Genomic DNA, 27,358 nt, shown 5'->3' with positions numbered 1-27,358 from the left:
AGGATTTGACTGAAGAAAATAGCACTCATGAATTTTTTTTTTTTTTTTTTTTTTTTTTTAATAATTTGGTAAGGAGGCAACACAAAAATTGAAGAGAATGATAGGTGTCAATTGGGCTAGAAGCAAGTTGGCTACCCTTCATTGGAGGTTAGTTTGATAAGCTTAATCATTACAACAAGGCAAACATTATGAGGGACTTGACATGGGTCCGGTGCTCCAATGCACTAGACCCATTATGATTATAACACGTGTTCATTTTTTTTCATTTTTTATCATCGTAACACGTCTAGTACCCCTCCCCCCCAAAAAAAAAAAACTGGGTATTGATTGAATCCAAATTCTGGACTGTCCAAGTCATCCTATAGGCCCACCCATGGGATATGACTGAAATATATACTGGACCTAAACATCCAACTCTCTTATTTATTTTGTTCCAAGGACCCTTTTTTCATCAATGGCCTACATATCAAACTTGCTATGAGAAGCTGAGCCCACAAAGAGACGCACATGTACATTAATAAATTGAAGTATAGAACGTCTTAAGATTGTTCTTATTGTCGGGATGGGATTAGGATTACAAGGTTTGAGGGGGAAAAAACAAAATGTCATCTTTCTATTTAGGTTGTGTTTGTCAATATGTAAAATGTTTTCTGAGTGTAAAATATTTTCAGTTGAAAATATTTTATGAAAAGGAACATATTTTCAGTTGTTTGTTTGTGTTTTGGAAAATTTGCCAGAAAAGTATTTTCAGTGTTTGGTATTGCAAGTAAAAACCCAACCACCATAGTCACCACCATAAACCCAGCCACCACCAGCCACTACAAACGTAGCCACCATCAACCACCACATAACCAATTAACCTGGAATATCATAATCCAAATCAAAACCCATTAATCTCAAAATCAATATCAAAACCCATAACCCATAACCCATAACCCACAACTATTGAAACCCACAAACCACCCTATCCACTGATCCACCACCCCCAATTGGCCACTGTTAATTCTTAAACTCACCCCCAGCCCCACTACCATTAAAAGTCACGAATCACTCCAACCATTGATCCTCCAAAACCCAAGAACAAATTTTATTTTACAATATATAAAAAAAAAACAAAAAACAAAAAATAAAAACATTTAGGGTAGCGATAACGTGGGTGGGGGATGGGTTGAGGTGGCGCAATCTGGGCAGTGTGATTATGCTCACCCTAATCTTCATGATTGTCAACTTGAGCGTGAGACTAAGAGTGAGTGGATGAGCTCGGATTGGAGCTAAACAAAATCGGGGGAGTAAGAGGGATGGGTCGAGTGAGTGAAAGAGAAAGGACTAAGGTGGAGTAGATGAGAAACTACCTTCACCAACAAAGGGGCTTGCAGGCACAACGGCAAGGCCTTGGGTCGAGGATTGGATCTGAGCTTCACTGGTAGTAGCTCTCTCTGTCCTTTAGCTTGGGCTTGGTGTGAGTGATGAGATGAATTTTTGGAGTGGAAATGGTTTGAAGGTAATATTATTGTGTAAAATATTTTACGGGTGTGGGTGGGGTATTTTATGGTCAAACTAATGTAATTTCAATTTGACTTTAATTTCTTGAGCTATCAAACACTATCGATAGAGTAAAATATTTTCCAAATTATAATTATACTCAAAACAAACACAGCCTTAGCTACAAAAGAAAATTCCCCTAAAGAAAATCTTTTTTTTTTTTTTTTTTTCAATTGAATTTTCATTTGTGCTAATTAAAACCCATAAGTGAAATTTATTTTTTTCACAACACAATCTTATCTAAAAATTTGGTACAACCAATCATTTCTCAGTTGAATGGACCTTCCTTTCGAATTCGCATACCATTCCTATTTTGTAGAAATTTAAGCTACAATATTAAGTTCACCATCATGCAAGACCCAATGGCAATCTTATATAATTATACATGTTCATTGTCATGGACGGAGCCATGGTTGGACTTCGGGAGCAATGGCCCCCTTAATTTGTTTTAAAAAAATATTATTATATATATAGGTACTAATTTTAACAATTTTATTTTAGAAAATTACACTTTTGCTCCCTTAAAAATATCATCGATTCTTTTAAGAGTATTGTTATAGTTACAAATTTTTCTATAATATTTTACAAACAGTTAAGATAACAAATTCTTATTGGTTCGCATTTGGACTCACCACTTACATTATCAGCAATTTGTAAAAAAGTTTGTAGTTCAAACATTTTTCACATTTTAAAGGCCATTAAAAATATTTTTAAGTCTAAAATCTTAAAAAAAAAAAAAAAAATACAAGCCCAAAAAAATTAGCACAACTAAAAAAATTATCAATAGTAAAACTTAAAAAAAAAAAAAAAAAAAAAATTAAGCTTAGTCAACCAATTTTACTAAAAACAAACAATCTGGCCCTTTAAAAAATTTTAAACAATTTGCAACTAAGTAACAACAAAGTCAAAAGCCAAAGTTACTACACATAACCAACAGTAAAGCCGCCTCCCCTAACTCTAAGTTCTGACTCCGTCCCTGTTCATCGTGGTACAATGTTAGAAATACTAAGCTCATTTACAGAGAATTCATCAATCTGAGTGAATTTATCCATAGAGAATGCAGGGTGTTTTGGTTCAGGAAGGTCTATTAATTCACTTCCTAGCAGAATTACCACAGTTGACATGGTGGGTCTGTCGTTTGGATTTTCCTGCACACACAAAAGTCCGATATGTATGCATCTTACAATTTCTGATGTCCAACATGATTCCATCAAGAAGTTGTCCACGAACTCTAACACTTTATCTTCACACCACAATCTCCATGCCTATCAATTTAGATTGCAAATGGAGTTATATTTCATATATGCTATCCCATTTTCACTATCTACTTCTAATTCAAGCTGACAAAAGTTAACATACATATGCAAGGAGTGTCTGGGCATGTTCTGTAAGGTAGAAACCACTATTCCTTTTCCCACTAATAATCTCAAGCAAGATTACACCAAAGCTAAAGACATCAGACTTCACAGAGAATACTCCTTCCAATGCATATTCTGGAGCCATGTACCCGCTTTTTGGATACCAACATTATTATTATTTAAAAAAAAAAAAAAAAACCAAGAAGAAGAGAAATAAAAGAAGCAGCAACTTACTATGTTCCTACAACTCTTTTGGTGCTAGCTATATTCTGGTTTTCACAAAAGATCCTTGCCATTCCAAAATCAGATATTTTGGCAACCATGTCATGGTCCAACAACACATTACTAGGCTTCAAGTCCCTATGAATGATTTTAAGTCGGGAGTCCTCATGAAGATATAGAAGCCCTCTGGCAATCCCACTAATAATATTATTGCAAGTCTTCCAATCAAGCTGTGAGCGTCTTTTTGAATCTAAAATTCAATATTAACGTTAAGTTATGACATCATGTATAAATTTGAATTCTATAAATCTTCAAGAAATCCAAAATACTATCAAGCTTATAAAATAGAATGTAGGAAGAAACAAACCAAAAATAAAAAAATCTAGGCTTTTGTTAGGCATGAACTCATAGACAAGCAGCTTTTCCTCTCCCTCTATGCCACATCCCAATAGCCTCACAAGATTTTTGTGTTGAAGTTTTGCAATAAGTAGGACCTCATTTTTGAATTCCTCTAAGCCTTGCAATGACTTCATTGAGAACCTTTTAACGGCTACTTCCTTCCCTTCAAGTAGCACACCCTGAATGAAATAATCTCCAAACAGGCAAATTTAGGACCTAGTTGTTAAATGGTATGGACTGCATTAGATTACCATTAGAAGCCTTTTGTGTGCACAAACAAAAATAATATTAGCCCACTTTGATTTATGGGTTTGGGAACAGCTTATTTGTGGTATCTTATTTGCGTAGTTTTTATCGAAAGATATAATTTTTAGTAAATTTTATGTTAAATGTGTGACAAGTAGCAAAAAGCTAAATTATTTCCACCAGAAAAAAAAAAAAAAAAAAAAAAAAAAAAACTAAAGGTTGGATTATTTGCCTAAAAGTTGAGATAAAAAGGAAAAATTAATAAACAAATAAGTACAAGCCAAGCGCACTTGGAAGCTTTTTCACTACTCAGTTTTGGAATTCAACATAACAAAGGATCCTAGCCAACTCAAATTGTTTTCAATATACATACTGTTCGGTCTGCTATATGTATATGTTGTTGGGTTTGCTATTTTTGATAATAAAAAAACACAGCTCCTAGCCATTTTTATGAGAGAGAGAGAGAGAGAGAGAGAGAAAGAGAGAGAGAGAGAGCATTTAAGAGCAAACTGGAAAAATCTCCTCACCATCGTTGTATTGAGTTCTTGACGTTGCTTTGCTTTTACAATACATTGATTAAGGCAATATCATATAAACAACTTTATCTACTCTGCTTCTATTTTAATAACATTGTAAGCAAGAGTGAGGTTGAAACCACATAGCCAAAATTCAATGAGGTTCACTGAGTAAAGTATCAAGATCGAGGTTCTTGAAGTGGCAAAGGTTTTGATTTAGAGGAGATCACTATACTAGAATTCCGAATGTTCTGGGATTACCATGATAAAAAGGCAAGCTGTGTGTTTGCAAAGGTTGCATAGGTCTAGACGAGGCCAGGGTTTTGTAAGTCTCTAACTATGTAATCCTTCTTTTTAGTTTTTACATTGTTTTCAACGGTTTTCTATGCAGTGGTTTTTCCTTTTGAAAGGTTTTCCTGTTATGACCCGAGATAAGCTAGATAAATTTTTATTTGCTTTAGAAGTATTCAAATTTAGGCTTGGTGATAGATGTTTATTTGAATAAGGTAGTAGTAGATTAGTATTGTTATTTGCTTGTATTTAAATTGATCCATATGTTTTAGGATAGGATTAGTTCCTATGTTTTAGGATTTTTTTGAATGCATTAATGAGAAATAATAAGTATAAAATTAACCACAAATGTCTATTTTCTCTCTCAGAAAATTGGTCATCTCGAATTAATTACACTATCCTTTATTTCTCAGTTTATAACATTTCCTCTAATTTTCCATCTCAAATTCATGCTCTAGTCACAAATAATAAAGATTATATGGATTCTACGTACCTTGTAAACTTTACCAAATCCACCTTCACCAATTATGCTGTCATCTGAGAATTTGTTTGTGGCAGCTTCAATTGTCTCAAAATCAAATTGCAAGGATTCTACATTCGTTATTTCACTTGCATCTGCTAATCATCAAAAAATAAAATAAACGTCAGAGATTACACTACGAAGAGCATTGTTTGCAGATATGATTTGGTGAGACTTCGTACATAATCAATATAATCTTCATCATTTCTGATAAACCACCAACCATACTAGAAGTTTTTTTTTAATCAATAATCTTTATTGAAATAGTTGGAGAACCAGCAACAACACAGAACCACAAACGACCCAAACCAGCAACAAAATCAGACAAGGTTCCCAAAAAGCAATGCCAATAACAACAAACCAACAAGAACCTCAACTAAGCTCCAGCCACTCAAAGCAGCACCACCTACAAACCTGCTGAACGATAACAGAACTACAATACCAAAATGAATAAACTAACAAATTAAAGCACAACCAAGACAAAATACAACCAATATTCAACAACAGATAGCCAGCAAACCAAACAACAAACAACTTCATAAAGCTAGAAGGGAGGCCTAGGCTGCATCCTTAAGCTAAGTAGAGGCTCTCTGAAGAACAGAATCTATGAATCCCCATCTACAGCAGAGCATCTGATTAATATCCTTCCTTATTCAAATCTTGACTTACTTTCTGATAAGCTCCACAATCTAATCTTTTGTTTAAATCAATCCTTGAATTATAATTGCATTTCTACAGACTCCAAATGTGGTAAACAGCAGCACTAAGCCCCAATTTACTAAGATTTCAAGGATTTTCCTTTCCATTGTTTTTCTGCCCACGAACAATGTCATCCCAATCATGCCTTATGGAATCTTGGCAGAACCAACACTTGACCTTCCTCCAAATTCTACTAGAATTTTAACCTACAAATAATAAGGAGTTTATTATTTCTAATTTATATAGTTTTTAACACTCCCTCACGTGTGGCTTAAAACACATTCTTAATGAAAATGAGGAGAGTGTGACATGAATATATGATGTGAACTTAAAACCACTTGCATACCATGAAAGCTTAGGAGGCCGTCAGATTTCCCAGAATTCTTTTCGTTTGTAGCATTGGACTTCTTTCTTGCTTTCCTCCTTTGGAAACAGTAAAGCAGAATGACTAGCACAACAGACGCAGCAATTGTAACACCAATAACGATAGCTATTACCGTTGAGATTTTGCCTTTTCCTGCAAAAACAATATCATGTACAATGTTAATAGTCAGTTACAAGAAGTGCGGCCTAAATCGTAATTAAGTAATTAAGTCTCATCAGTAAAGATGAGGGTTGAAACTTGAATCAATAATATTTAGTTTGAATTATAAAATGGATCCTCTCAAATAAACATGATCTTGATAGGATATGTACCTTTTGGTTGTGGGGCATCAGCTTGAGCTTGTACATGGAAAAACGCGTAAACTTCATACCTAATGTTACAACTAGGAGACAGAACTCGCCCCCCTCTCTTTCCATCATAAGATTTGGACAACTTAGCTATGGCTCCCTGAAGACACCTATTGCAATCAAAGCTGGATAGGTCAGGGGTACACTCCACAAGGCTGTATAATGTTTGCGATTCGGTAAATTTGGCTTCTTTGGTAGCAAACTTTTTAGCACCAGACAAAGCATTTGCGGCCGCTGGCACCAAGTCACTCAATGCTTTTTCCGCTAGCTGAAGGAAGCGATCTCTCTCTGTCTCTGTTATATCCAACAAGTTCCACAGAACCGTTCTCGGCTTGTCTTCCATGATGGAGAAGAAGGATCGATTTGAGTAGCGTAACACACATTCATCATACCATATCACACCCACTTTTTCATCTGGGCAGTACAGCTGAACGATCTCTTTGGTTGCGGTTGACACGCAGTCTCGGCACTCTTTGGTGGTGAGATCACCACGGCAGAGGAAGAGGCCGTAAACTGTGTTCTCTGGTGTATGAGTTTGACCCGCTGTGGTGTTGTAGAAACCGGTTTCAGTGGTGGAATTTGCGGAAAGGAAAGAGAGGAGGTGGCTGAGATTAGACCGGTAGATGCTATTGGGGGAGAAAGTGGTTTGGTTTGAACAGAAATGGTAGCGGTATTGGGCTGCTTTACTGGTAAGGCATAAGGAGGAGAGTATGGAAAGGAGCACTAGGTGCATCGAGACACTGGAAGAAGGGATGCCCATATTTATACGACCAGTCTTGTCTCGTGCTCTTACTGCTCAGACTCAGGAGTCTCTGGTGCCATTTCCATATATAAGGTTTTGTTGATAAAACATTTTATTGCAAGTAAAAACTGGGTAGAAACCAGAATTTCCACAGAAAAATGTTAGTACTCCAAAAAAAGAAAAAGAAAAAAGAGAGCGTTGTGAATATATGGTTAAAAAAAATGAGCAGTGTGTGGGTCAATACCTTTTTTTTTAATGATCTGGTTCCCAAGGAGATTATCCCCCCCTCCACCACACACTCACGACCTCCCACTGTCCATGTCCCTTTCAAGAGAGAAGTGACCGAAGTAGAATCAAGAAAGAAAGAAAAAAAAAAAAAAAAAAAAAGGAAAAGAAAGAAAAGAAGAAAGAGAATTGATGTGATAATGCTTTAAGTGGGTCCTATTATCTTTGTGCATTTACCAAAATGCATGATTTTAAAAATCAGATCCAACTGGTCGGTCCGACTGATTGAACCTAAAATTAGCCACAATTCGGTTTTAAAAAACCCAATAATTGGTCAAAAATTAATAAAAAAATCAGGTTAAATTGGGAATCAGAGGAAAATCTGATGTTGTCCCTGGTCCTGTTTTTAAAATCATGAAAAAATGTCATTTAACTCATAACTTGAAATATGAAAACACAAAATTTGTTCTCAATTCTTATAACTCTAACTCATTTTTTTGAGTTATGAGTGATGAAAACTGAGAAAAAAAATCAAGCCAAACAAATAGAGTTGATGTAGGGCTTACAAAAAGTGAGTTATCAATGATGAGAATCAAGTGATGATTGATAAAAATCACTTAAACCAAACTAGCCCTAGCTACTATGCAATCAATGTTTCTTTCTTTCTTTCTTTCTTTCGTTCTTTTTTTGTTTTTGTTTTTGAAGCTCTTATTCAACTTTCTAGTAATTTCCACTTACCATTACTCTACTTTCTAGTCATGAACTACTCAATTCTAAAAGTTTCTTATCTTGGTGCAATTTCTCTCTTAGGGTGTGTTTGTCTGACATCAATTTTAACTTTAAACTTTAAACTTTTAACTTTTATATACATTTTTTAAAAATCTCATTTTTTTTCTCGTATTTTCTCATTTTTTTCAAATTTTTTTCAAAGTATAAGTATACTTTAACACACTTTCAGTAAAAAAATTTCAACAAAAAGCTAAATAAACTGTTCCCAAACGGACACTTATCCGTTTGGAAATAACTTATTTAGCTAAAACTGAAATTTTTTTGCTGAAAGTGTAAAAGGTTAAAAGCTAGCTGAATAGTACAATAAATAGTATCAAAAAGTGCAATGGAACTTATAAATAGTACCAAAAAGAAACTAAAAACTCAATTAAATTGAAACTTGCATCACATCCCAAACGGGCTCTTAGTCTCACTCACCATTGACTTCTATCCATTTAGTGATCTCATAGTCACATTCTCATTCTCATTCAATTGCTTTCTTTTTTTCTTAATAAAGAGTTTTCTTACTTCAAGTTTAGGGATAATGGCTATAAAGAGTACAAAATTTTTCTTTATTTTATTTTATTTATAGTTCAGTTCAATTTCTATTTATTAATCTTGTGGTTTATGATTTGTTTTTTCTTTTTAATTTAAGCCAATTAATTATCCATTGATGAATACACTTTTCTGTTATGTTCATTTCAATTATTTAAAGAATAGCTAAATTTGATGCCAAATGTTTTACACGTATAATGCCACATTGCCACTTTAAGGCCAAGATGTGGAATCCTTTTTATTTATTTATTTTTATTTTTATTTTTATTTTTATTTTTATTACATGTGTATTGCAAACTAGAAAAGTTTTGTATAATAAAAAGGGTTTAGAAAGATAAAATGCTCTTATAGAGCTTTGAGTTTTTTCTTGAATGAAGATTCAAAATGATAGTTTAGTTTTGGCCTCCCCAAACACAAATTTCTGGTTCTGCCCCTAGTTAACATAGACTTCTTTTTCAACGGTTTAAGATTCATGAATAGTAAATTTACATGTTTTCTTTTTTCTTTTTGATTGATAATATTTGGGAGGGGAATGTGACATTTGAACAAGGGCTACTACAAAATATGGTATTAGCATTTTGCATTCAAAATCACTTGAATCCCAAATTTTCAAATATTATTTTATAATTTGTGCAATGGATAGAAAAGTAAATGTAATTTTTTTTTTCTTTTGTAAATTTTCTAAATATAAATTTTAATAATTATAGTTGTAAGGACTCAATTCGTGACGGCCCCAAAACGATATTGGGTTCGTACGTTAAAAGGCCCAAACAATATAATTTGTAGAGCGTAGGTTTGAAAGGCTTGGTCTTGGTCACCGGACGATGGTTAGTCGTGGTGTCCCTAGCGACTTGCACAAGGATAAACCTGACGTGCTCAGCAATAGTCTATTCCGGTACGTCATGAGTGGGTCCGATCTTAAGACCTTGTTCAAGGAACTTCATATCCTTATTCCTCTCCCTTTCTTAGGACTCCCTGGTCTGGAAGCCCCCCTTTTGGCGTACAAGTCTTTACATTATATAGCCCTTCTCAGTTGATCCTAACCCTCCATCTGTTTATTAGGTAGGTTCCTATTCGAATACCTGTCCCATCAGCCGCCTCTCCTTGCTTTTTGTTAGTTGCATTAACCGAAGCCACACTGTTCAGGCGTTTTTTCTCATTAATATGGCTAGGACGTTTGTGGTTGCATTCAATGCGGAGGTGACATATTTACCTGGAACCACCCCCACTTTGTACCCCCATGTGGGTCCCATTCTACTCGCCTCTTCTTCTAGGGGTGTTTTGGAGGCAGCCTTCGACGAGATGTCGCTCTTCCCTTTGAAGTCTTGGGATACCGAGGACAGGGTCATCCTCGGCTGTGTCTTTAGGCTATTTGGCCTTTCCCTACTCGTCCTCGGCTCGAGAAGTCTTTCTCTTCAGTTCGGCCTGAGAGGCTCTGGTTCTTAGCCTTTTTTCCCAGCCTCTTTTCCGGATTGCTTGCTTCTCCTTTTATATTAGCCTGTATCCCTTATCCTACATCCTCGTGTAGGTTCGACTTTCCAGGACTGATACTTGTCCCATCAACCCATACTCAAAGTGGTTAGGGATGGTTGTAAAAGCTGAAGAGCATGATTCTGTCAGGTACAGAGTATTCAATGGCAGTAATGGCAGCTTTCCCTTTGTCCTTTGTCGCCATACTATCCAGGGGTCCTTTTTCTATCAAAGTAGATATTTTAGGTTTTTCCAAAAATTGTTCCTATACCGTTCTTACCCTTTCTTTCAGGAGGGCCTCGGGAATGCTGAGGACAGAGTCATCCTCGGCTATGTCTCAAGATTACTTGTACTTTTATTATACGTCCTCGACTATATCCCTCCTCGGCTCGGGCCTTGGGCCCCAATGTAAAAATGGGCCAGGGTCACAAATTATTGGGCCCCACAATAGTCCTTCAAAATCCTGCTGCCCCACCTCTTGGTCGGGGAGGAGGATTTTGCTGATGTCGGGTTTGTATCATGGCTTGCCTAGTTTTGTCCCTCATTAATGTCGGTGTCTCTTCATCTGCCTAGAAAATGCGCCGGGTTACGAGACATTCTTTTAGATTTACTCACGATGCGCTCCTGCCGTTTTCGTGTATGAGGCGTGCCTTTAATAACTTTCCTTTACGAGGCCAATCAAATCTGACGGTTATAGATGACGTTGGGGAGTTAAATGGACACTATCTCGTTTGCAGCTCTTCTTGGAAATCTGTATGGATTAAATGCCACTGAACTTACTTTCCATATAAGAAGCAAGACAAGAGGGTACTTCCTTTGCATAGAGACCCCTTAACCTTTCTAAAGCCTTAAACCTCAAGTTGCGCTCAAAGTTCTCCTTATCAGCACAATCAAACCTTAGTGTGTGATATGTCTGAGGTAAAAGCGGGGGTGAAGGAATCACACCCTCTCCAGAAGCACCGTGTCCCTCTGAAACTTAAGATGGCTCGGTCAGGACAGGGTAGGCAGAGACTCAAGATATTTTTTATCTTCCTTCAGCCAAAATTCGAAGCAGGCGTTAATCGCATCAAATTTTTGGTGCAATTAAGCTGGGGTTGCTCATCATCAGTACCATCCGCTCTCTTTCGAGCATAGCTAATATGGTACCAGCGTGATAGGAGTCAGGGCTGACGCAGGGATTAAGTATCCCTGCTTCTTCCTTTCTTCCTTCACTGGTGCCTCATTTTGCCTCCCCCTCTTCTTCTTTCCCATCACCAGATCCATCATGGTGCTTTTACTTCTTCCTCTTCTTCTCCTCATCCATCAAAGGGGGTCACCCTCTCATACACGATCGCTACTGGAGCAGAGTTTAGAAAGATTTGTCGTTTTATTGTATTTTTTTTTTTTTTTTTTTTTTTTTTTGCTTTTGTAATTAGCTTCCTGTATAGGCTTGTTTAAGCCCCTCATTGTATGCTATACTACTTCTTTATATTAGTAAAAGTTGACATTATTTTATTCTATGTATTCTTTCTTTTCTGCAATAGTTATGTTGTGAATAGATGTGCTATCATATGACCTTTTTTTTTTTTCCTGAACGATACTTAGGGCTGAAGCCCCTGTTAAGAAAAAGATATCTTTATGAGCTTACTGAAACTACTCGGCACAATAATGCCGACCTGAAAAAAACGATACTTAGGGCCGAAACCCTTGTTAAGAAAAAGATATTATTCCGAGCTTATTGAAACTACTTGGCACAATAATGCCAACCTGAAAAAGGTTACATACCCAAGACTAACCAAGATAACAGCTGAATATTGCTCGATACTATGTAGGGGGTAATCATCCGAGGAGGGGTAACCCAAAATGAGCTACCCATGCGGGTTGCCAAGTACTAGGGTGATTTGTCACCTTCTTATTATCCTTCATAGCCTTAGCCATTTTTGGCATCCGGTCCGAGGATTGAAGCACGATCGTACCGAACTTAAACGCTCATTTGCATCAGTTCCCTTAGATCTGAGGATCCGAGAACAGGTCGGGACCTTCATTCTGTCTAGGACTTAATCCAACTTTTAGTATATAATCATCCTGTAGGACTGAGCAATTTAGAATTCTCCTTAAGTGGTTGACTTTTCCATAGGTTTGAGTCCGAGGACCATGCAATACCTTGGTTCTATCCAAAACTTTAGATATTTTCATTAAGTAGTTGGTTTCCCCATACGTTTGACTCCGAGGACCATGCAATACCTTGGTTCTGTCCAAAACTTGGATATTTTCATTAACTAGTTGGTTTCCCCATAGGTTTGAGTCCGAGGACCATGCAATACCTTGGTTCTGTCCAAAACTTAGCTTTTTTAAGTAGTTGGTTTCCCTATAGGTTTGAGTCCGAGAACCATACAATACCTTGGTTCTATCCAAAACTTGGATATTTTCATTAAGTTGTTGGTTTCCCCAAATGTTTGAGCCCGAGGACCATGCAATACCTTGGTTCTGTCCAAAACTTAGTTTTTAAGTAGTTTGGGGAGATTAGCCCCTTGGCCAAGGTGTGGGACATTGGTTTGGGGGGATTAGCCCCTCGGTCAAGCCCCTAGAACCATTCGCGCTACTGACGCTTCGAAGCGTAGCCCCTAATGGAAAAACGTAGCCCTTAAGGGAAAAACGTAGCCCCTAATGGAACTTTATGTTAGGACACTACAATGGGCTGTTGGGAGTGATGGGGGGACTTTCTTGACCCACCGCCTGTGCCAACACACAAGCCTTCCCACAGACGGCGCCAATTGTAAGGACTCAATTCGTGACGGCCCCAAAACGATATTGGGTTTGTACGTTAAAAGGCCCAAACAATATAATTTGTAAAGCGTAGGTTTGAAAGGCTTGGCCTTGGTCACCGGACGATGGTTAGTCGTGGTGTCCCTAGTGACTTGCACAAGGATAAACCTGACGTGCTCAGCAACAGTCTATTCCGGTACATCATGAGTGGGTCCGGTCTTAAGACCTTGTTCAAGGAACTTCATATCCTTATTCCTCTCCCTCTCTTAGGACTCCCTGGTCTGGAAGCCCCCCTTTTGGCGTACAAGTCTTTACATTATATAGCCCTTCTCGGTTGATCCTGACCCTCCATCTGTTTATCAGGCAGGTTCCTATTCGAATACCTGTCCCATCAGCCGCCTCCCCCTGCTTTTTGTTAGTTGCACTAACCGAAGCCACACTGTTCAGGCGTCTTTTCTCATTAATATGGTTAGGACGTTTGTGGACGCATTCAATGTGGAGGTGACGTATTTACCTGGAACCACCCCCACTCTGTACCCCCATGTGGGTCCCATTCTACTCGCCTCTTCTTCTAGGGGCGTTTTGGAGGCAGCCTTCGACGAGATGTCGCTCTTCCCTTTGAAGTCTTGGGATGCTGAGGACAGGGTTATCCTCGGCTGTGTCTTTAGGCTATTTGGCCTTTCCCTACTCGTCCTCGGCTCGAGAAGTCTTTCTCCTCGGTTCGGCCTGGGAGGCTCTGGTTCTTAGCCTTTTTTCCCAGCCTCTTTTCCGGATTGCTTGCTTCTCCTTTTATATTAGCCTGTATCCCTTATCCTACGTCCATGTGTAGGTTCGACTTTCTAGAACTGATACTTGTCCCATCAGCCCATGCCCAAAGTGGTTGGGGGTGGTTGTAAAAGCTGAAGAGCATGGTTTTGTCAGGTGCAGAGTATTCAATGGCAGTAATGGCAGCTTTCCCTTTGTCCTTTGTCGCTATACTATCCAGGGGTCCTTTTTCTATCAACGCAGATATTTTAGGTTTTTCTCAAAACTGTTCCTATACCGTTCTTGCCTTTTCTTTCAGGAGGGCCTCGGGAATGCCGAGGGCAGGGTCATCCTCGGCTATGTCTCAAGATTACTTGGACTTTTATTATACGTCCTCGGCTATATCCCTCCTCAGCTCGAGCGTTGGGCCCCAATGTAAAAATGGGCCAGGGTCACAAATTATTGGGCCCCACAATAGTAGTTATTAATAATTATTTATTATGATTGTGTTTATATATGGAACTATATATTTTAGCATAACACATTAATTATAATTTTGTTTATATATAGAATTATATAGTCTAACATTTAAAGAGAATTAGAATTTTAGTGGAGAGTTTAAATATAGAATAGAATTTAAATTTAATTAAAAAATTAAATTTAACTGATGAAGTGTAAAAATTTTGAAACCTCAAAAGCTTATGTGACACAATATTATGTGATCAACCAAAACTCAAACATATTTGCTATATATTATGTGGCACATGCATAGAGGAATTCCAACCATTGAAAGAGAAGTAGACAAATTACACGCCTATTTACCCACCATATAGTTGTATGCGTTCATTGTGGTACAATACTAGAAAAGCTAAGCTCATTTATAGAGAATTCATCAATCTGAACGAATCTATCCAAAGAGAATGTAGGGTGCTTTGGTTGAGGAGGCACTATTGATTCACTTCCCAGCAAAACTACCACAGTTGATATGGTGGGTCTATCTTGTGGATTTTCCTGCACACACAAAAGCCCAATATGTATGCACCTTACAATTTTTGATGTCCAACATTATTCCATCAAGGAGTTGTCCACAAACTCCAACACTTTTCCTTCACACCAGAGTCTCCATGCCTATCAATTTAGATTGCAAATGGAGTTATATTTCATATATGCTATCTCATTTTCACTTTGTCTAATTCTAATTCAAGCAGACAAAAGTTAGCATACATATGCAAGGAGTGTCTGGGCATGTTCTGTAAGGTAGAAACCACTGTTCTTTTTCTCACTAATAATCTCAAGCAAGATTACACCAAAGCTGAAGACATTTGATTTTACAAAGAATACTCCTTCCATTGCATATTCTAGAGCCATGTACCTGCTTTTTGTATACAAACATTATTATTATTATTATTATTATTATTATTACTAAAACCAAAAAGAAGAGACTGATATAGGAAGAAGTGGCTTACTATGTTCCTACAGCTCTTTTGGCGTTAGCTATATTCTGGTTTTCGTTAAAGATCCTCGCCATTCCAAAATCTGATATTTTGGCAACCATATCATGGTCCAACAACACATTGCTAGGCTTCAAGTCCCTGTGAATGATTTTAAGACGGGAGTCCTCATGAAGATATTGAAGTCCTCTGGCAATCCCACTAATAACTGTATAGCTAGTCTTCCAATCAAGTAACCTTTCTGAATCTGATTCAATATTAATGTTAAGTTATGACATCGCGTGTAAATGTGAACTGTATAAATCGATCTACAAGCAATCCAAAATATTATCAAGCTTATGAAACAAAAGGTAGGAAGAAACAAACCAAAAATAAAACTATCAAGACTTTTGCTAGGCATGAACTCATACACAAGCAACTTTTCCTCTCCCTCTATGCCCCATCCCAATTACCTCACAAGATTTCTATGCTGAAGTTTTGCAATAAGTATGACCTCGTTTTTGAATTCCTCTAAGCCTTGTAATGACTTCATTGAGAACCTTTTAACTGCTACTTTCTTCCCTTCAAGCAGCACACCCTGAATGAAATAACCTCCAAATAGACAAATTAAGGACCAAGTAAGTCGGTGTGGGCCTATCATAGTTGGAAGGAAAACTAGGAGTTTGTAAAGGTTGTATAGGTCTAGACAAGGCAAAGGTTTTGTAAGTTGACAGTAGTGGTTTTTCCATTCAAAAGGTTATTCTTCAGTATTTTATTTTTTATTTTTTAATTTCTCAATATTGTGTGGTTAATTTTTTAAATTCATCATTTTTGCATTGTTAATCACTAAGGGATTTAAATCCCAACCTCAAAAGCTTTTGAAATTCTCTGTGTATGCTTATTTCGAGTACTATAAAAACACAAGAAATGAATTTCAATTATATATACCTTGTAAACTTTTCCAAATCTACCTTCACCGATCTTGTTGTCATCTGAGAATTTGTTTGTGGCAGCTTCAATTGTCCCAATATCAAATTGAGGGATTCTACAGTTGTTATTTCACTTGCAGCTAGACATACAAAAATAAATAATTGTAAGAGATTACATTACAAAGAGCAATGTTTGCAGATATGATGAGGTGAGAGTTTTAGATAATCAATATATTCTTTTTCATTTTCTGACAAATTACCAACCATCCTAGAAGTTTAACCTACAAAAAGAGAGGAATTTACTATTTCTAATTTATGTAGTTCTTCACGTGCGGCTTAACACAAAATCACTTGCATACCATGATAATTAAGGAGACCATAATCAGATTGCTTGGGACTCTCATCATTTATAGCATTGGATTTCTTTTTTGCTCTCCTCCGCAGGAGACAGTAGGCCGGAATGACTAGCAACACAGAGGCAGCAAATGTAACAACAATGGCGATAATAATTGCCGGTGAGATTTCGTCTTTTCCTGCAAAAACAATATCATGTTTTATTGGCAACAGTTAATAGTCAGTTACAACTTACAATAAATGCTGCTTAATAACTTAATCAGGTCTCATCAGTACTACAGATTAGACCATATGACCATATATAGCCGCTTAGGCGCTTAATTGGCTGATATGCTTGATTCTTAGATTAGTTAGTCACTTGTAATTCTAATTTTTGTTAGAAGTTGGTGGTCCTTTACACACACATTACTCAATGAAAGAGATTCACGTTCACCAAACACACAAAGTGAGAGAGAACGAAGAGGAAGAGAGCTCTTCACATCTTTTATTTGACTTCTTTCAATGGCTAATTTCATTGCGGCGCCCCTAGACAATTTCAAGGTCGTCTTAGAGATATAGTTCAGTGTTGCATAAAATTTTACGAATGCATGGCTTTATATAGCCTCCATGCACTCTCATAACCTTCATTATATTTATTACATAACATCAGAAAACTCCGTCATGTATTTACTTCACAAGCTCCCCACATTCATAAACTCTCCACGTAACTTCCAAAAATTCCTTCACATGCATCCACTCAAATGTTATTTATTTAATATATAAAAGTTATAATATTAATGAAAGATTAAGCATCGTAGCTTGTAGAACTTGTCAATTGTCATACTTATTGATTGGTTTGGTTAGTATATTTACAACTTAATCATATGGCTAATTTAGGTTTCAACTCCTTTCAAAGTCCAATCTCCAAAAAAAAAAAAAAAAAAAAAACTCATTTCAATTTTTAATAACTCAATTAAAATCTAATTAATTTGAACTTAAATGGTAACATGAAAGTTAAGATAATCCAAGCTTAATTAATTGAATCTAACCAACTCCTAAAGAATGCAAGACAATTAATGATGAATTAAGATCATCTAAGTCTAATAAAGGAAAAACACTTAAAAAGTTAATGAAGTCTCAACTTCGATTAATTAATGTTTCTTATTCATAAGACTTAATCATACATCTGCAATAAAATCTTCACTCCTGATTGGTATCCATCCACATGCACGTGCATAATTGTGTAGAAACATACACACACCTAGAAGTTGATGATGTAATGTTCTTCATGTTTCGAAGTTGTGATTTAGTTTGATGCCATGATGATATGCTTGTCTTCCCACATGCTTGTTTGATCACATGCTCTTCATGTTTTCTCTTGTTTGATTCACATGACACGTAGACTACTCCTCAGACTATAGATATGAATGCACATCCACTTGAGACACTTAGATATGGTTCTCACCTGATCTAGTTAAGTAACGATATATGAAAACTAACTACAGCTGGATAGGTTTGGGGTGCCTAACCTCTCCCATTATGTATCCTAACTTCAAACCTAGTTTGGTAGGCAAACCTTCATGGAGTCATCATTTAGTTCTTACACTTATGACTAAGTGGCGACTTATTTGTTATACGTAATATAGGTGCTATGAGTAGTTCTAGATCATAAATTATTTCACAACTTTTTTACCAAAACTTTGACATGGTAGATTATGAGTGATTAACAAATACTAATACATAAATCCACAATTTTTTGTTTTCAACAATCACACTCTGCCATGCAATAGTTGTGCAAAAAATTGTGAAAATTTTTGTGATCATCAACTTTTTTGAAGTGCTATAATGAGTAGTGAGTGAAAGTAGGTTTTTTATTTTTTATTTTTTTATTTTTATTTTTCATAATTCTATTCAGCAAAATAGTGGTGGAGAAGTAGGTTGTACAAGTGGTTTTATTTTATTATAATATTATTATAAGGTGGGACTCATTATTTTTTTAAAAAGAGTTGCAGTAGCCCCGAATGTGAAATGGTTTTCCTGTGAACTAATACACTAAACAAGTACAATATGTATGTAAAAAAGCTGATTGTCCTTGTGTATGCAAATAAGATCTTGTACTACATACAGTAATATTACTTGAGAATTTTTGGGGCAACCCCTCCCCCCCCTCCCCGCTTATGACTCATACCCAATCTTTTGAAAATAAAATGTATGAACTTGCAATTTCCATTTAACAAGCTCAAGATCTACATGAAGACCCTGTAGGCTGTAGTTTAGTGTCGGTGGAGTTTCCATTCAGGTTCGTACAATAGTGTTTTAATTTCAAATCAATTAATAGGAGCATTTTTAATTGGTTTTGGACAAAAGCACATACATAATTACATACACGTCTAGTTCAAGGGGTCCAAAGCCACCTCTACGACTTTGTACTTGAAGGAGTCGCCACCCTCAGTGGCCACAACAAGAAAGTCCAGACATGTCGCTCTCTTCTCTCTTATATACTAACTTATCTCTCTCTCTCTCTCTCTCTCTCTCTCTCTCTCTCTCTATATATATATATATATATATATATACACACACTAACTTGCATGCTATTTGTGACACTTGGATATTAATTCCACATATGTTTTTCAATTATTGACTGTTAAGAGAATAATTTAAGAGATTTCTTCTAGCAAAATATAGGGAAGAGTTAGCCGATGTCCAACTCTTTGGTTTAGGAATTAATTTTAAAAAACTTTATGAAAAAAGAAAAAAAAAAGTAACTAATTTTTTAGAGAATTTTTTATATTTTCTATGAAAGTTGTATTAAATTTTTTTCTAAAATAGTCTGTTAACAAGTAGTTTAAGGACACTTATTAATATAATGTATAGTATATGATAGTTTTTAGACCCCCTTAAAACAATTGATTTAACCTAGGTAATTAGCTAAGTTGTTACTTAGTCTAATTTAACAAATCTAGGTTATCATAATAACAAAGATCATATCATGCAAAGCAGTGGAAAGATAAATAATACAAGATATGATCACCCAGGAAACCAAACCGATAAAAACCTGGGGAGGATTTAACCTAGCTATCCTCAAGGTAAAAAGCAAATCCACTAGAAAGAATCGAAATTCATACAATAAGACTTACAAGTCTCCACGCTTGACTTCTTATTTACCACCAGATACAAGCATACCCGCTTGTGTTTTCTTTAAACTTTAATGGCAGCAACTGAGTTAATCATCAAGGTGTAGATAAATCTTATCCTTGAAAACCCTAAATTTGTGTAAATGATAACTCGTCTAGATCTCACAAGAGATTTACACAAACCGCAATATGAGCAACACTAAAACGTGGCTAGGGTTTGCCTTTTATACTTAGGACAAATTAGAAAACCCCAAAACGTTTTAAAACAACTAGGGCTGAGTTGGAAAATCTACAGAAAAAACATTCTGCCCGAGCTTCGATCGATCGAGCCTAAGCTTCGATCGATCGAGCCAGGCCGAAATGCATAATGCTTTCCTGCATTAGCTCGATTCCAACTTTACATAAATGCACAATTTTGAGCAAGACTAAAACACTTCTAAATACATTGTTTTGATCATGGTTTGCCAACAATACATATTAGAGTTCTAAATGTATAAATACAGTATATAAAATACTTTCATTTCCTTTCATTAAAAACCTATATTTTTTTTTGAGACAAACATTAAAAACCTATTAATATCATTTAAAGAGATTAATTGTGTTATTTAATATAAAGTTATAAAGTAATAACAAGGTTTTGGTTTCTTTGGGTTATTAAATTAAGTAACAGAGGTACCATTACTTATTTTTGTTTATCTCTAAATATTGAAAAAAGAGGAAGAAGAAGAAGAATAAAACCTAGATCATTGAATATCATTCAAGAGGTTAATGGAGTTATTCTATATGGAGTTATAAATTATAACTTATAAATTAAAAAGGTTTTGATATCTTTGGGTTATTAAAATGAGTAACGGAGGAGGTGCCATTGCGAATGCCATTACTTATTTTTGTTTATTTCTGATATTGAAAAGAAAAGAAAAAAGGAATAAAACCTAGAATATAGGTGTCATACTTATGAAATTGTTGGTAATGATGTGGTAACTATGACATAAACAAATCCGGATAAGTGTTTATACAGTTGTGTATAGAGTGATGCTAGAGATACAAAATTTTTTACAAAAACATTTACAAACGGTTAATGTGGTGAATAATTATTGGTAAATGAAAAAGTAATATTAATGGTGAGTCGAGATGAAAACCAATAAAAAGTTAGCCACATCAACATTTTATAAAAATGTTGTAAAATAGTTTGTGCCTATAACATTACTCGTGTGTATAAGACCCACCATATGGTAATATTAATTCGCTATTAATATTTGAAATGATGAAAATTAAATTTCCATCATACATGAGATGCTACACAGTACATATACAAGTAATTTACTTCAATTTTTATTTAGAATATTTTAATATTTGTGTGGAAGTGTTATTTAGTTCTTTATCAGTTGGAGGATAAAAGGCGTTATATAGTTCTTTATCTTTTATAAAAAAGGTTATTTTACATAGTTTTCCTCTTCCCTTGTAGTGTTAGTGTCTTAGTTTTGCAACCAAAAAAAAGAAAAAAAAAATCCTTTAAAACAATAAACGGGAATTTCAAAGCATAGGAGATAACTACACAAAAATGAATTTGCTTCTCAATTGAGTAAAAGATAATAATAATAATAATAATAATAATTATTATTATTATCTTATCAAAAAACAACAACAACAACAACAATAATAATAAGAAGAAGAAGAAGAAGGTTCCATTCTTTATTTGTTAAAAAAACAATTATGAAAGGATTTGAAAAAGATAATATTCATTTCAATTCATACCAAAAAAAAAAAAAAAAATTAAAAATAAAAGTTAAATAATAGATAGATTTTTAAGTTTATGTTATCCAAGGATTACTAAATTGAAACCTTCAATGCTCTAACGTTTTGAAGAAAGAATCTATGGGTGTTTTATCATAATAAATAATAAATAATTAAAAAAACAACAACAACTTAGAAAAGAAAGAAAAAAGGGAAAAAAAAAAAAAAAAAAAAAAAAAAAAAAAAAAAAACTAAAGAGCTCAAAGTGAAAATTTTAAACACGTTTACATGTATTCAAAACGCCAAAAATATAATTAAAAAAAAAAAATCCTTTTGAGGATATGATAATTGATAAACCATGTGACTCATGGACCAACCCAACTCATAGTTTCAGTCGGTTGGATAGATCTTGACCGTTCTACGTCCAAAAACCTTTAAAAAATGTTTAAAGTTAAAAAATATTTTTATAAAGTGATGATATGAAGAGATATCAATAATGAAGAATCAATAGAAAGTTGCCAAACAATCACAACAGTTTGTTGTAAAATAGTAAAATCGCAAACTATTTTACTAAATTTTTACCGATAGCGAATAGCCAATAAAATAAGAGAAGAGGGGAAAGCAGTGGAAGTCCATGACATAACATCACTTAATAAAACAAAATAGTTAATATTAACTAATAATCAAGAATGAAAGGCAATCAACAGGGATTTGGTGCTCGTGCTCTAGTGTACCTTTTGGTCCACTGATGGAACCTGGAGATGGTGGTTGAAGCCCTGGAGATGGTGGGGGCACCGTCGCTACGGTTTCATAAAATTGGTACAATTCGTACCTAAGATTGCAACTGGGAAAAACAATTCTGCCCCCTTGCTTCCCACTACAACACGAAGGAAGAAGTTTTATAGCGTCCTGAAGACAATTATTGCAATCGGTGCCATACAGATCCGGTGTGCACTGTACAAGGCTGTAAAGTGTTTGAAAATTAGTCATAGTCACTTGCTTGGTCCCAAACTTATTAGCACCGGTTGGAACGTTCGAGGTTTCCTTTGCCAACTCAACCAACAACTCAATCAACGACGCGTTAAGTAACTGATTAAACTTGTTCGGATCAGTCACATCCAGCGTGTTCAACAAGCCGAACATTGGTGTTTCGTCGACGGTGGAAAAGAAAGACCTGTTGGAGTAGCGCAAAACGCACATATCGTACCATATGATAGCGACTTTTTGTGTTGAACAATTGTTGGTTATTTCTTTCACTGCTGCGTTCACGCAATCTCGGCAGTCTTGAGAAGTGAGATCACCGCGACAGTTGAAGAGGCCGTAGACAGGTTCGGAGGTGTCTGAGCCGCGGGTGGTGGCGAAGAAATCGACGTAGGCGTTGGAGGAGAAAGAAGAAAGGGGGGAGTTTAGATTGGATTGGTAGATGCTATCACTGGCGCTGAAAGTGGTGTTTTCACATACGTAGCTGAGAAGATAAGGGTCAGCAGCATGAGCGGTAAGACTGAGGAAGCTAAGAATGGAAAGGAACAAGATAGGAAGAGAGGGATTGAAGAAGGAAGTCATTTTGATCATTCAATCTCTTCCTCTCTCCTCAATTATGATAAAGAGTTTCTGTAGTGTTTTTCGTTACAAGTTTTGGGATTTAGATGTTTAGAGAATCAGTACAATTCTATTCTATCCTATTCTGCCTTTAGGAGGACAGGACTGTTTCCACTTTCCCGCAAGTGAACAAGTCAATGACGTCTAAAAAAAAACCACTACGTACGTACGCACCCTCCGCGTAGTGAGGGTCCAGGGCACGACTTCAACTCTTTGGGGGTATTGTATAGGGTAGGTTAGGTTTTGTGGTTTTCGAATTCCGAGGACTTGGCCGTATTGGACATGTTAGAGCATTTGTATAATTAAGGATCTGTTTAGATAGAACTTATTTTGTTGAAATTGACAACTGAAAACTGAAAATACTGTAGTAAAATAATTTTTAAATATGTAAATAGTGTTGTGGGACCCATTTTTAATGAAAAAGTGATTGAAAAGTGGAATTTGTGGGTCCGTGAACAGTGTATCCATGCACTATTCACGGTTGACTTGGTCAAATACTGCGACTGGAAAAAAAAAAAAAAAAGAAAAAAAAAAGTCAGAAAACGCAAATGCAGCCATTTATAATTCGAATCCAAACTCCCTCTAAGTGCAAAATAGTGTAAAATAGAAAAAAGTATTGAGATATGCATATTTTGACTAAAAAACCATCTATATTAATGGGTGTAAAATTATGCATAAATGTACCATTATTATAGTAACCGTGCATATATGCACGGTTATTGTAACTCGTGTATTTAATATTTTAGTATTTTTTTGGCAGTGTTGGGTATATGAGAGAGATGGGTAGTGAGTGAGGAAATAATAAAAAATTATAAAAGAATAAATATTTTAATGAATAAATGTGTAGAATAGATAAACTGATGTGGGTGTTTTGTAAAAATGAGTGTGTAAAATAGAAAAAATAAGTTTTTAATGTAAAATAGAAGGAAACTTTTACTAGTGGCGAAGCCACTTAAGGACTGAGGGGGGCCTTGGCCCCCCCAAAATTTTTCCGCTTGGCCCCCCAAAATTTTTTAAAAATTTTATAATTTTTTTTAAATATCTTAAATAATTTGAAGATTCTTAAATAATTTTGTCATTTTGGCCCCCATCCTTGATAATATACCTATATAAAGTCTAAAAATAAATACAATTTTCATTTCAATAAAATATAATCCACAAATACATGTCAACAAATTACAATAATTACACATTTAGCATCTTTAAAATGAATATAGGTATTTTAACAATTACCTCAACAAATTAGGCTAAAAAAACAATTACCTCAACAAATAAAAGAGAAAAAAAATTCTAATTTTCATCCCAATGCATCTAGGGCTTACTTGTATACATGGCCCCCCCAAATATAAATTCCTAGCTCTGCCACTGACTTTTACACTTACTGATGCTGTTGCTCTTACATTTAGATTAGGAGCATTTGTCCATAAAAACCCAAAAGGTCTAAATATCAACTTCAATGCATGGCTTTTGAGTAATTATTAGATGCTTTTAGAGTGCGGTGATTTGATAATTCTTTTCTTAACAGTAATTTTATATTTAAAAATTATTGTAATGAGTGCCCTTATAGAAATCTAGAGTAATTGTTAATAAATTATGTTTAAAAATTTTGACACTATTTTTATGAAAAATCTAAAAAAATTGTTAAAGAAATTAATTGTTTTATCATTTTTTCATAAAATATTTCTAAAAATAGTTCATAAACTAATGTCCTTAGGGTATTCGTTAATATTTCACTATATTTATAGTAGATCTTACTTGTAATTAATTTCATGAAAGTTATTTTGAAACCAATTAATACCGACGTATACCATTTCGAAATTTTATATATATATAAGTTTGAATTTGGTAAGGATGATGTGTAAAATTAATGTTTTACACTATGTAATAAGAGATTGTCATATCAATCTTTTACTTAAAACTCAATACATCTTACCACACCTAATAAAAACCACATTTTATTTTACTTAAAACCAGAAATATGGTGTTTATTAAGATATTACTGTATGTGATTAGGTGTACTTATGTTTTATTAATATGATAATGTGGCATGTTCTTATTGGAGAGTATAAACCAAAGAGTTTTCACCAAACATGATGATGTGGCATATTCTTATTAGAGGGAAAATACTTAGGTACTGTCGAAGTATAGCAAAATAATGCTCCATCCTTTCATATTCGTGGTGGACCTCACCATGAATTTAATGAGTGGATCATGCCATGAATGTGAGAGGATGAAGCATTATTCACCGTACTTCGGGAGTACCTACAAATTACTCTTATAGGAAAGTGCAAAGTCCCCATTAGAGAAGTATTTAGCCTTATAAACCCGAGAAAAGAGGGAAGAAGAACTAGTTCGAAGTCTTCAACCCTGTTTAGCTAATAGGGCAAGATTGAAGGACTTCAAGTCTCTAAAACCCATCCCTCCCTTATCCTTCGGTAAATACATTTTATCCTAGTTCATCCAAGCCACCTTCTTCTCATTCTTCACTTGCCCCCACCAAAATTGCCTCACCATTCCAGTCATCTCATCACATAGAGCATTCGGGAGCTTGAAACAGCTTATCGTGTAAGAAGGGACGGCTTGTGCAACCGCCTTAATCAACACTTCCTTACCCACATTTGACAGAAGCTTTTCCTTCCAACCCGCAAGCTTGGATGCTAGTTTTTGTTTGAATTGGGCAAATGTGTTCTTCTTTGACTTCCCAATCAATGAGGGCAATCCTAGATAGGATTCATGAGGTTTAATAACTTGAGCACCAAACATGGACTTGATGGCTTCCTATGTACGTGTAGGAGTATTGCTACTGAAGAAGAGTGTTGTCTTGTTTCTATTTAGTTGTTGTCCCGAAGAGGACTCATAGACTTGCAAAATTCTTTGTACTTCAACCCCTTCCTTCTCCATTGCTTGACAAAATATCAAGCTATCATCAGTAAAGAATGAGTGTGAAATTCTTGGTCCCCTAGTTGAGGTAGCCAATCCTTTCAAGTCATTCCTTTGCGTTGCCTTGTGCAGCAATGCCGACAACCGTTCTGCACAAAGTAGGAAAAGATAGGGGAAAGTGGATCCCCTTGCCGAAGACCATGGGTTTGTGTGATCATACCACAAGGTTGGGACCCAATGGCAATCTTATACAATTTGTATGCGTTCATTGTGGTCCAAATGCTAGAAAAGCTAAACTCATATAAATCACCAATCTGAATCAATTTATCTGGAGAGAATGCAGGGTGTTTTGGTTTAGGAAGTGGTATTAATTTACTTCCCAACAAAACTACCACAGTCTACATGGTGGGTCTATCTTGTGGATTTTCCTTCACTCACAAAAGTCCAATATGTATGCACCTTACAATTTCTGATGTCCAACATGATTCCATCAAGTAGTTGTCCATGAACTCAACACTTTATTTTCACACCACAGTCTCCATGCCTATCAATTTAGATTGCAAATGGAGTTACATTTCATATATGCCGTCCCATTTTCACTTTGTCTAATTCTAATTCAAGCAGACAAAAGTTAACTTACATATGTAAGGAGTGTCAGTGTATGTTTTGTAAGATAGATGTCACTACTTCTTTTCCCACTAATAATCTCAAGCAAGATTACACCAAATCTAAAGACATCAGACTACACAGAGAATACTCCTCCATTGCATATTATGGAGCCATGTACCCACTTTTTGGATACCAAAATTAGTATTTTTTTTTAAAATTTTTATTAAAAAAACCAATAAGAAGAGAAATAAAAGAAGAAGTGGCTTACTATGTTCCTACAACTCTCTTGGTGCTATCTATATTTTGGTTTTCACTACAGATCCTTGCCATTCCAAAATTTGATATTTTGGCAACCATGTCATGGTCCAACAACACATTACTAGGCTTCAAGTCCTTGTGAACGATTTTAAGTGTAGAGTCCTCACGAAGATATAGAAGTCCTTTAGCAATCCCACTGATAATGTTATAGCAAGTATCCCAGTCAAGTTGTGAGCGCATTTTTGAATTTGAAATTTAATATTAATTTTAAGTTATGACATCATGTATAAATGTGAATTCCATAAATCTTCAAGATATCTAAAATACTATCAAGCTTATAACATAAAATGTAGGAAGAAAAAAACCAAAAATAAAACTACCAAGGCCTTTGTTAGGCATGAACTCGTATACAAGCAACTTTTCCTCTCCCTCAACAAGTTCAAACTCAAGGACCTTGGTACTTTGATACTCAAGTAGCTTGTTAGAACACAATCAAGTTGCTTCCCTTTATTGTGACAGCAAGGCGGCCTTATACATTGTTGCAAATCCAGTGTTTCACAAGAGGACAAAGCATATCGAGATTGATTGTCACTTCATTCGAGAGAAAATCCAAGATGGGGTGATTAAAACATTTCATGTTCCCACTAGACACCAAATAGTTGATTTTTTCACTAAGGCT

At 35.4% G+C, this 27,358-nt stretch overlaps 2 protein-coding genes and 1 long non-coding RNA gene across 6 annotated transcripts in view; all 3 read right to left on the bottom strand.

The window, feature by feature from the left end:
- LOC126727223 (cysteine-rich receptor-like protein kinase 25) overlaps positions 1–7,515 on the bottom strand; it is a 102,171-nt gene extending 94,656 nt beyond the window's left edge. The window contains exons 1-7 of one of the 4 annotated variants that reach the window (XM_050432796.1): positions 6,489–7,498; positions 6,139–6,309; positions 5,067–5,191; positions 3,490–3,700; positions 3,135–3,372; positions 2,902–3,052; positions 2,744–2,807 (exon numbers count right to left, since the gene is read on the bottom strand). In XM_050432796.1, the coding sequence (XP_050288753.1) occupies positions 2,744–2,807; positions 2,902–3,052; positions 3,135–3,372; positions 3,490–3,700; positions 5,067–5,191; positions 6,139–6,309; positions 6,489–7,284 (1,756 nt within the window). In that variant the 5' untranslated portion in view covers positions 7,285–7,498. Of the gene's footprint in view, positions 1–2,350; positions 2,808–2,901; positions 3,053–3,134; positions 3,373–3,489; positions 3,701–5,066; positions 5,192–6,138; positions 6,310–6,488 lie in introns of those variants that run through there. The other 3 variants (XM_050432793.1, XM_050432794.1, XM_050432797.1) reach the window with 3 other exon arrangements.
- A 6,972-nt stretch (positions 7,516–14,487) lies between these two features.
- On the bottom strand, positions 14,488–16,134 carry LOC126727236 (uncharacterized). Its single transcript, XR_007656187.1, has 2 exons — positions 15,240–16,134; positions 14,488–14,901 (listed from the first exon to the last, which is right to left on the bottom strand). It is a non-coding gene; the product is annotated as an uncharacterized LOC126727236 (long non-coding RNA).
- A 334-nt stretch (positions 16,135–16,468) lies between these two features.
- LOC126728751 (cysteine-rich repeat secretory protein 38-like) lies at positions 16,469–23,044 on the bottom strand. The gene is made up of 2 exons (XM_050434537.1): positions 22,068–23,044; positions 16,469–16,665 (listed from the first exon to the last, which is right to left on the bottom strand). Exons 1-2 carry the CDS (start codon positions 22,903–22,905, stop codon positions 16,469–16,471), a joined length of 1,035 nt encoding a protein of 344 aa, XP_050290494.1. The 5' UTR covers positions 22,906–23,044.
- Between the last annotated feature and the right edge of the window lie 4,314 nt (positions 23,045–27,358).

This window comes from Quercus robur, chromosome 5, assembly GCF_932294415.1.
Source record: "Quercus robur chromosome 5, dhQueRobu3.1, whole genome shotgun sequence".
NCBI lineage: Eukaryota > Viridiplantae > Streptophyta > Magnoliopsida > Fagales > Fagaceae > Quercus > Quercus robur.
This window is presented reverse-complemented; position numbering and strand designations above follow the sequence as displayed.

Bases quoted from the DNA above. Each gene is read 5' to 3' on its own strand.
- LOC126728751 (XM_050434537.1), bottom strand. From the start codon at position 22,905: ATGATCAAAATGACTTCCTTCTTCAATCCCTCTCTTCCTATCTTGTTC. The intron at 16,666-22,067 runs GTACACTAGAGC...TTGTTTTTGCAG, and splicing joins TTCCATCAGTGGACCAAAAG to GAAAAGACGAAATCTCACCG.